The sequence below is a fragment of the Empidonax traillii genome, unplaced genomic scaffold (genome assembly GCF_003031625.1).
Source record: "Empidonax traillii isolate 1590-97213 ecotype Southwest subspecies unplaced genomic scaffold, ASM303162v1 scaffold1394:size116989, whole genome shotgun sequence".
NCBI lineage: Eukaryota > Metazoa > Chordata > Aves > Passeriformes > Tyrannidae > Empidonax > Empidonax traillii.
In genome coordinates, this window is record NW_020956587.1 from 34,616 (window position 1) to 45,877 (window position 11,262).

The 11,262-nt window shown below is 46.2% G+C and overlaps 1 protein-coding gene across 1 annotated transcript; it reads right to left on the minus strand.

The window, feature by feature from the left end:
- On the minus strand, window positions 1-7,714 carry LOC114069922 (gallinacin-5-like). Its single transcript, XM_027907048.1, is given in 4 exon segments — window positions 1-211; window positions 371-497; window positions 1,079-1,165; window positions 7,657-7,714. Coding segments are annotated over 4 exon segments (288 nt in total). The 3' UTR covers window positions 1-195.
- Window positions 7,715-11,262: the final 3,548 nt, after the last annotated feature.

Here is an 11,262-nt window from a genome sequence, read left to right on the forward strand (position 1 = left end):
TTGGCAGCGGGAATGCAAACCACCACCTTGTATTGGGGATATTGGGGTAAAGGGATTCCCGTGGGATCGTGGTCTGGCTGTCCAGGGTTGTCACTGCTCCCAGCGGCGCTCAGTGCCTCCACACAGCATCGTCCTGACCACGCAGAGAGGGCAAGGGCTGGTCTCAGAGACTGTCACCAGGGATCCAGGAACCCCTCAGGGATACCATCTCCTGCAGGAGGAAAGGTCTGGCAGTGCCTGTCCCAGCCAAGGCAGCCGTGAGGGCTCAGGGATGCCCCCATACCCCTGGGCATATTGCATATTGCCCCCCTCTTTCCCCAACAGCCTCACCTCGAACCCCCCTGAGCCCTCTGAGCAACCCAAAACTTACATCCGACAGCAGAATTCCTGCTCAGAGCAGAGGCCAATGCGGCCGATCCCAGGAGGGCAGGACCGGTGGGAGCAGAACCCCCCACGGCGCTCACATTCCTGGTGGGATCCTTGAGCCAGGGACAGCCCTGCAGAGAACCAGGAGAGGAGACCTTGAGGACAACCCTGCTGAGGTGCTGAGCACAGCCCCTGGTCCCCGTGTGGCCAACATTGGCCCAGCCCTGCCTGTCCCTTGCCAGGAACGGTGTGCAGGTGTCTGCAGCAGAAATCAAGGTGATGTTTACGACACTTGGATGGGATGGTCAGCACCACCCCTCAGCAGGCTCTGAGGAAAGGCTCTGCATCATGCCTGTTGCCTCCCTTCTGGGAGAGGAATCCAAAGGTGGAAGCAGGGTCTGCCCTCCTCTCACCTCCTCCTCTCCAGCAGGGCTGCTGTACCCAGTGCCCCAGAGAAGTAACGGATAAGAGGTATGGAAATGGTGGCAAAACCTCATCCCCGGAGCACAAGAGTTTTAATACAAGGTTCCAGCTCTGGTCCCAACTGCAGAACCTGCAGCAGAAGCCTTTCCTTAAAGGTATGGGATGAGAGGGACCCCAGGGAGAACTCACCAGGAGAACTCACACCTGACTCATCAGCTCAGCTGGCAAATCCTCCCTTCAAAATATTTACAAAGGACAAACCCTCCACCTCCTCCTCCACATTTCTTACCTGTCACTCCCAGGAGCATCAGGAGGAGCAGAGCACAGAGGACAGGCAGGACCCTCATGGCTGGGAGTTGCCGGCAGGGTCACAGCTCTGGGGAGAAGAGAAAGGAGGCAGAGATGAATGGCAGGGTCCCTGCCTGCAGGCTGTGTAGCACCTGCTCAGGGACAGAACTGAGGAGAGGGGATGTCACCAGTCACTGACAGGAGGATGAGCTCAACAGCCCAGGGGTAGGAGCTCCCACAGCCTCTCAGGTCCCGGCGGCAGCTGCAGCAGTTTAGTCCCAGCCAGCTGGTCTCCCCACGTAGCACAGTGTCCCTTGGGATGGCTGACACCTCAAAATGTCCAGCCAAAAAGCTCCTTTTCCTGTTTCTTCCCCCGCCAGAGAAAATGAGGCATAGTTTTCCTCCTCTGACACCTCTGAGAAGGATTCCCAAGCCTCCAGCCCGGGGTCTTGTGTCATCCCACCTTGCGTAAGGGACGCTTGGTGCTGTGGTTTGCTGGACACCTCTTGGGACACACACAGCATCCCTGTTCGTTAGACCTTGGCCAGCAATCAGCTTTCACAACACAAAGGAGCTCTGTCCTCCTCCCCACCACGTGAAGGCGTGCTCTCTATGCTTCGCTGGAAAATAACTGGGAAGACGCCACACGGGATGACATCGCCATCCAACTGGCAGCCCCGTGAAGGACAAGCTTTAATTGCGGCTTTGTTTTGTGGAGTTTGCTGTATGTAACCCTTTACTGGTTCTCAGTGTGTTGGTGGTGCATCTTCATATATGTTTTCAGCCTTCTTGCAGATTCATTGAGCATATATGTGTGTGTGTGTGTGTGTATGTCAAAAACCTACTCATGCACCATAATTTATATTCCCTGAGTGGTTGCATGAATCATAGAATCACAGGATAGGTTGGCTTGGAAGGGACCTTAAAGCTCATCTCATTCCAACTCACTGCCATGGGCAGGGACACCTCCCACTAGCCCAGGTTTCTCCAAGCCTTGTCCCACCTGTCCTTGAACACCTCCAGGGATGAGGCAGCCACAGCTTCTCTGTGCAACCTGTGCCAGGGCCTCACCACCCTTACATGTTCAAAGAGGGCTGCTGGGGCACTGGGGTGAGCAGATCTCCTGTTCTTCACACTTTTTTTCCCATGAAACAATGTCCTCTCTCAGACCTGCACAGGAGGAGAGGGGCTGTGCTGAAAGACTGACAGCAGCACCATTGCCAGGAGTTGGATCCCGTGATCCCTGTGAGCCCCTTCCAACTCAGGGTATTCTATGATTGTGTGATTAACTGGGATGTGGTAGAAACCTAAGAGGCACAGACCGTGATTTTTGTGTGACCAGCTATTCCACCAAGGGCTTGATATGTGTCTCAAATGAGCTTTTTAGCCACTGCATGTCTGGCTGTGGCATGGACAGTCCCACTCCAGCAGTTCAGTTATAATCTGTCTGGCTTTATCTAATCCATCTTCAATACCATCTCTACCTCTTGGGAAGAGCTGTGAGATGAATTCGGAGCAGGTTGTCCAGAGAAGTTTTGGATTCCCCACCCCTGGAATTGTTCAAGGCCGGGTTGGTCAAGGCTTGGAGCAACCTGGTCTAGTGGAAGGTGTCCCTGACCATGGCAGGGGCTTGGATCTAGATGATTCTAAAGTCCCTTCCAACCCAAACCATTTAATGATTCAATGAATTTGAACGCTAGTATAGAGTGCTAGGGCAATAGAATTGGGATAAGAAGCGGGGGGGAGATGTGCAGCATAGATCCTAAGGGGTGAGATTTCAGCATGTGTTTCACTCTAAGCTGGCTCTTGAAGCCATTCCCAAGCCATGAAGGCAAAGACTTCTATTTGTGGTGGTGAACTGAAGGCATGATGATAAAAGATGCATTCTGCATGATGATGTTTCCAGACACTGTCTCCAGACCTAAATCTAAAATAACAAGGGCTGAAGCCTCTCTGCAAAGCCCTCAGTCCTTGAGCAAAACATCTTGAGCCATTCCAGTTTGTGAAAGAAACACTCACCTTCCGTGGATTGTGCAAAACTTCTTAGGACATAAACTGTAAATTGCTGCTTTGGTTCCCCTTGGCAATTTCCTCAGGTTTCCATCCAGGGGAATCCCTGGGAGGTGGCCGTTGGCCCAGTTTCCTGCCCTTCACGAGGCTGTGGTTTCAATGGTGGCAGAGTCATTGGCAGAAACAGCTGCTCTGAACAGGCCCAGAGACTGTGGGAGCTGGGCCTATTCAGTCTTAGAGCAGCAAAGTCTGAGAGGGGTTCTCATTAATACATATAAATATCTCAAAGGCAGGTGCCAAGAGGATGGTCCCAAACTCTTTTTTGGTGGTATCCAGGGACAGGATGAGCAGCAGTGGCCAGAAACTAAACACAAGAAGTTCTGCCTCAACATGAGGAAGAACTTCTTTCCCTTGAGGGTGGCAGAGCACCGGAACAGGCTGTCCAGGGAGGGTGTGGAATCTCCCTCTCTGGAGAAATTCTAAACCCACATGAATGTGTTCCTGTGTCACCTGCTTCAAGTGATCCTGCCTTGACAGGAGGATTGGACTGGATGATCTCCAGAGGTCCCTTCCAACCCTAAAAATTCTGTGATTCTGTGAAGAGAGGGCAGATGCTCTGCAAAAAATGGGGAGCTCAGGGCTTCGAGTCAGTCCTTTGCACATAGGTATTTGGGTTTGTTGTGTACCTGAAAAGCCAACCATTACTTCTCCTATCTTCATAGAATCACAGGATAGTTTGGGTTAGAAGGAACTTTAAAGATCATCTAGTTCAACCCCCTGCCATGGGTAGGGACACCTTCCACTAGACCAGGCTGCTCAGAGCCCTGTCCAACCTGGCCTTGAACACTTCCAGGGATAGGGCAGCCAGAGCTTCTCTGGGCAACAAGGATCACAGAATCACAGAACCAATTAAGTTGGAAAAGACTTCTTAGATTATCAAGTCCAACCTATACAAGTCCTTGTCTGCACAAGGATGTTCTTGGTGGTGCAGGAGCAGCTGCAGAGACAGGAGCTCACCAAACAATCTGCGCTTTCTGAGTTTTCTGTTACGGTCTAACAGTCCAGGGCAGCATAGGATGAGCCTCTTACAAGAGAAGTAATCAAAGTAACAGGGGTATTGGCCTCTTGTACACATTGTCTAATTGTCTCAAGTGATGTCGTAGGTCTAGCTCAGATCTCCTGATTTGCAACAGAAGCCAATATAAATTTTGCAGATTTACTCCGAATTTACATCAGATGGAATAACCAAAGGGAAAGTCAGGCTTCAGTTTGTAAACTGGGGTCACCTGCCTCTCTTTGTCCTGCTCAGTGTGTCTTTAGTTCCTGTAATGAAAGAAGATAACTATGCCCAGGTCTGAAAGCTCTGGACCAGGAGGTGGGAACTGAAAGTTTTCAGAGCACAAGGTGCTATGAAGCATCCACGCTGGAGAAGACTTTTGTGCTCCCTATGGAAATGATGACTGATCCCAGTTTTAGTCACGGTAGAGGATCCCTAGCAGGGATGTGTGAAGAACATGCCGGTATCCACTCAATCAGCAACCCAAGACAGGAAAATATTTTGGTAAATTAGGTTTTCCTGGTAAGTTTAGCCTGATTTCAGAATTCTTGCTTGAAATTCTAAATGGAAATAAGACTTCTGGAGAAATTAATTACAACAAACAGCCACACCAACTTCCCAAATCTTGCTTTTATTGAAAGAATGACAAATCCTTGATGACTGGTACAACAATTCCCAGAATCCAGCGATGCCAAAAGCAGTCATCCCTGGAGATTCTCCACAGCTAGCCACACTACAGCCTGCACAAAGGAAAGGATGTTTCAGAATTATGATGATGAGGAAAGCCTTACTCAGGGCCCAGCTGAAAATCTGGGGAGCCATCTTTGCCCCATTTAAACCCTAAACTTACCATCTGCAGCAATTGTACCCAAAACGACATGACCCCAGGTAAGCGTTGCCACGAGGGCATTTCCCACTGTGGCAGAAAGTCCCACGGTATCCACATTCCATGTAAGGTCTTAAGGGTCCTGAAAAGCTTCTACCTTAAAAAAGAAAGAAAGAAACAAACAAACAAAACCAAGAGACAGCTATTTCTGTCAGGGTTTTGCATTTTGCTAAACTCCTGTGAGCTGAGACAGTGCCACACCTGTGCCCAAACACAGCCTTAATGCAGCCCTCAGAGGAGGAGGCCAGTGGGCAGAACAGCAAAGCATATGCTCTAATTCCTTCTTCAGATGTAAGAACTGTGTCTCCAAGCCCAGGACTCCTTTAGGACCTCACGTTTTAAAAGGTAGATACCAGGGACCTGACAGAAAACAGTAAGTGGGCACTTAGCAGCTCTGAAAGTCTTGTAGGTCACACTTGAGGAGGGCTCAACTGGCAGGATCCCTCTTGTACAAAAAAGAGGGAGAGAGATTTTCTACATGGACAAATAGTGACAGGACAGGGTGGAAAATTTTTACACTGAAAGAGGAGAGATTTATATTAGGTTTTAGGAAGAAATTTTTCCCAGTGAGGGCAGTGAGGCCGTGGCACAGGTTGCCCAGAGAAGTTGTGGCTGTCCCTGGAAGTGTCCAAGGCCAGTCTGGACAGGGCTTGGAGCAACCTGGGATAGTGGAAGGTGTCCCTGCCCATGGCAAAGGGTTGGAATGAGATGATCTTTAAGGTCCCTTCCAACCCAAGCCATTCCATAATTCTGTGGTTGTGTAGATTTGGCCTATTTTCCTGCCTATAAATTTCAGCTATGTCTCAAAACAGGTCCTGGTGTCCATACATGGATAAATTCATGTAGAACAATTCCATGTTACCAAACACCCCAAACCAGGCATTGCCCTCTGGGTCTGAGGCCTGGCAGCCTGGCAGTGCTCTTACCTACATGGCTACACTATCTTCTCCATTAAAATAGGATCCCCACATTCAAACTGCCTTTTGGGAATGGCTACCAGCCTTTGCTATTCCCAGAACAGCTTTTTTTTCCATGGCAGTGCTAGTTGTCAGGGATCAAAATGACCCCAGGGAGCAGACTACTAATTAGGCAGCCTGTTGCCTGTTTGGTTAATTAACAGAGATGTAGCCTGGCAGCTGATGTGTTCTGGATGCACCTGACTGACTGCACATGAACCAATTAATTCCAGTTTAGCAGCTCATCCATGGAGCTACACTAAGTCCAGCATATTTGGAGAGAGGAGAGCTTGTTTCAGCACACAAACAATGGATATTGCACATTCACAGTGGATCCAGCACATCCCTGGTGTGTCAGATTCCCAGCACGTGAGTGGATTGGTGCATGCAGAATATGGTGCACCCAGAAATACCCCGAAAATCCCAGGCAGAAATAAAACAGAAGGGTGAATAAAACACTTCTGGTGCCAAACTATCTTTCTGTGAGACATTGCAGAGGTGATTGTGAGCAGTCTGAGCTCTCAGAAGCACTTTTTTTTCCAGAGAAATTTCTTGCTTTTTATATCCAGAAGAAAGGTCCTACTGTAAACAGGCCAAGCATCCACTGTGTGTATTTGGGTGTTAAACAAGGACATAAAATAGACCAAAGGAATGCTTTGCCCTGTGTCCTGCCTGTGAGAACTGCCATGAGCAGAGGCCCAGGTAAGAATAAGATCAGACAAGCATATGGAATTATAAACTCATGGAATCATTTAGGTTGGAAAAGATCTCCAGGGTCATCGAGTCCAACCATTCCTCCGGCACTGCCAAGCTCACCACTAACCCATGTCCCCAAGTGCCACATCTACACATGCTTTAAATCCCTTCAGGGATATTTATGACACTTCTCCCACATTTCCGGTCTTCTGCAGTTCATCACAGTCTTTTCCCATCCTTACTCCCCCAAAGGACACTTTCCATCCTGTCCCCACAGAGATCAACCCCAAAACTCCCCCGGGTGCTTGTTTGTGCACAGAGTGCCCTGCAACTGCAGTGGTGCCATTTTCAGAGGCGGTGTTAAAACACAAACCCTTTTCCTGGATAATAGGGGAGGGTTGGTGTTCCTGACTCCTTTGCATTCCCCCAACAGGCATAGCCTTACACCACCACTTATGGTTGCACAGGCTTCTCCACTGAGGAGATGCAACCAGTAGAATTTCGGTCCTAACTCATCGTCTTCTGTCTCCTTACTCCAAGAACAAACTCCTGAAAAAAAACAATATTTGGAAAATATGGGACAAGATTCCTTTTATTTGCTGTGTGGCTTAAAAATATTCAATTATGGTTTGATTTGTTTGTTGCAGGGTGACTCAGAAGCAAGTTGATTTAAGTACAAGTCTGCAACCTCTAATGGGGAAAACACTGGTGTTGAATGGTAATTTTGGGGGTTCCCCTCTTGCTTTCACCTCAGACTGGATTTCCAGAGGAGTAGCAAAGGCACTGAAGTGATGGTTGGAGTGTTTGCCTGCAAATTTCATGTATCATCTGTAATCTGCCAACAAGTTTTGTTGGTATGTGTGAAGATTCTTTCCAGGATGCAGCTTGGCCACGTCCCAGAGGGGACGGGGACACCTTTGTAAGACACCAGCACCTCCTTTCTCTATAGTCCCTCACCTTCATTTACACCTTACCTGCAGCTCCATGAAATGCCACCAAGAGGAGAACAAAGAGAAAGGGAAGGATTTTCATGGTAGAGGGTGGGCTGGAAACCCGAGTCCTGCAGAAAAGGAGACCAAGACATCAGTGAGAAGGTTGTCCCGCCACAGTCATCATGGGCTAAGAAGTGACACACAGACATATTCTTCAGGACCTAGGAGTTATCTAGAAGAGGTGTTACACATTTTTGTTATGATAATGTCTATTGTCCTAAGGTTTCCCTGGAGCATACACAGGATCGTGGCATAGGAAGAAACTATCACGCAGAAAATGCTATTTTAAACCCCTTTTTGATTAATGCATTAAGTACCCAGATATTTATTCCTGATTTCTTGATACTTTGCAATGCATTGCAATACATTTGATTTGCTTTATGGAAGTTAAAGCTGTTAATTTAAATAGAAAAATAAAAAAAATTTTGCCATATTTATACAAAACAACCCAATGTGTGTTCTCAAGTTTTTCTAATTAAGAAAAAAAGAGCAGAAAAAGTTCCTTCACAATTAAATCAAAGTCCAGTTTCTCCTTATTCTTTCTTAGAGGCTGTCACCTTTCCTTCACTTCAAGAATTATATGATTTCCAGGATAAATTTTTGAATGTTTACATTTCCTGCTGCCAACAAAACCTCTTCTGCCTTGTCAATATATGAAGCTTCCAGAATGGACTCCTGTCAGACTGGAGTCACTGCACAGTTAAGGCTAAAACAGTGAAATGCAGCTAAAACTGAAAGATATGAAGCCTCCAGCCAGTTCAAGAATGGCAAAAATTTCTAAGAGAGGCTAAATAGCGAGAAGATTTTGGTTGTTACCAGGTAGGAGGAGGCTCTGGGTTGGACCAGTCCTTGGGTCAGTGTCAGCCACTCCGATGCAGGAAGATGAAGGAGCAGAGCGTGGCCTTGTGCTGTTTCTGGAGGGATGGTGAAGGATGGTTGATCTCCACAGCCTTCTGGTGGCCAGTCACACAGTCCCTGTGACTTTGGGGTGACACAATGACTCCTCTTTGTTGCCATCCTCCTATGAGGAACCAAGGTATGGCTTTCAAAATGTTGCAGCATCCACTGGGGAAATGGGTTGAGCTGCTCCAACCGCCTCGGGCCACCTCCCTTTGAGCAGCCCTTGGGTCACAGCAGCTCACTCAAGGTCTCTGGGCCATATGTTGTCTTCTGGCCAGCTGGGGCTTGGTGGTATCTGCTCTCTAGTATGATAAAATAAATATATAATGAATATATGATAGATATTTATACAATATATAATATATTAATATAATGTCACATATAAATACATCATAAATAGATATATAATACCTAATATATTATTTAAATATATATATTATATAATAAATATAATATATAATATATACTTTATACATTATATATTATAATATATTTTATATATATACATAACCATAATGAATAAAATAAAACCAGCCATGCAGGCTGTCCTGTTCCAGTGTGGTCATTCTGCACAGCTCCATTGGAAGCTGGTGCTGTGTGATGGGAACCCTCAGGGAAATGTTACATAGTGGAGTCTGGTGGGATTTACCCAGCTGATGTCCACAGAGCAAGAATCCTTCAAAGGATACCCCTCAACCACAGTTTTGGTTCCTGTGGCATGGAAGAAAATTATAAACCTGGAGCTAATATATATATATACATATAAAATATAAACAGATATATAAAATATAAACAGATATATAAAATATAAACACATATATAAAATACAAAGCTAATGTAAATATACATTATATATATTATATAAATTATATAAATATATATAATAATACAGTGTCAACCAGTATTTGAGGAATACAGAATGATTTCTAGCTCTAGGTATTAATTTTGCCTTCTGCAGTGATGTGCTTCAGGTTTTGATGAGGATAGTCATGTGCATCCGAGTGTTACTAATGAACTAGCCAGTTATTTAATTTACCATATAAATCCCAGCAGGAATGTCTCCTTAAATGCCTGCAACTGTCTAGTGGGGAAGCGCCGTCTCCATCTGTTTTCAGAGGTTTCATATTAATTCCTTGAAAATATGAACCTTCTATCACCCTAAAAAAAAAATAATTATCAGCTAGATAGGTTTAAAACCCCCACCTAAACCTATGTTAAATGGGAAGTTCATTCTTCTCTGGAAATTTAGGAAGAAGGTTAATGACCTGTTATTAATACTGCATCATTTCTACTGTTGGGATAGAAAATTTGGGTAGTTCTATTTTGATTAAGAACATGGAAAAGATCTGCACTAGAGATTGGTGGGGAAAAAGGTGCGAGTAAAATAGTAATCCAATAGTCAGGAGTAAAAAAAGAAAAAAATTTTAAAAGTGATTTGGTTTTTTTAAACTTTTGCACCAAACCATTTTTAGTACTAATTGCCTGCGCTGTGTGTAAGATATTTTAAGCCACATCTATTTATGGAAATCATTACAGCCCACGCTCAGCAATTTTAGTTTTATTATAGCCTTTACTCTCTTGTCACGGGCAGAAGAGCACACTGAGCTACAGCACAGCACCCCTAAGTGTCCCACTCCTTTCTCGAGGACTCCCCCAATGGTTTCCTGCTTTCCAGGGATTTACAGACATTTCTACAAATTCAGGCGTCTGTTGCAATGGGATCTTCACTTTTATACCTTTTTTTCCTTCTGGAATCTGACCCGTTTCGTGGGAGTTGCCGCTCTCCTCTGCCAGCTACATGAGCCCCGCTGAGCTCAGTCCCCCCTGCCAGAGCCTCCCTCGACTCGCTCTTCGTGCCCTGCAGGGATTTTTCTTAGATCTCTTTGTTTTCTTTCCCAGCCAAAGCAAATACTTCACCGACGTTTCTAGCACAGCCCTTTAAAACAGCTTTCAGGCTGCCCGAAGTCTTCTTGTTTCTCTGGACTGCTCCTTTTGGTGCTTTTCTTTCCTCATTTTTGTTTTTGTTTTGAGTTTCAGTACTCTCGTGTTGAATGCACCTACAAGGTGGTTAAACCTAATTGTACTCACTTTTACCTAGCAGCTCTCACAAACAGCTTTGGAATTAGGTCCTTTGCACCTAATCCAGGAAGGCAAATGTTCCTGTGGGTGCCCGGACTAGCTGTTCTGAGAATCACCATCTTGCAGCCACAAAAACACGATCTCTGCATCTCCTGACATCACCCAAAATCACCCCTCAGAACTTGCAGTTTAAGACCGTTCCCCCTTGCCCTGTCACTCCAGACCCTTGTCCAAAGTCTCTCTACAGTTCTCCTGGAGGCCCTTTAGGTACTGGAAGGGGCTCCAGTGTCTCACCAGAGCTACTCTTCTCCAGGATGTACCTTTGTTGAAGACCTGAGGGTTTGTTTTTTTTTTATTAGAAGAGGTTCCTGAACACTGAAATCCAGCAGAGAAAAGCACAGCCAAACCAGTGGCTGGAAGGCAGCCAGAGCAACTGGGAGTTGGCAGTGAAACTGGGGAGAGTGGATAGCTCTGGGAATATCTTCTGGAAGGCCTTTTGGCTTTCTCCTTCTCTGCTTGGCATTGTTACGGGGCAATAACGGCACGACCTGTTTGACATGGAAATTTATTCCCAGCTTGGAATACAGCCTTTGAGCAGGAGGAGAGGCT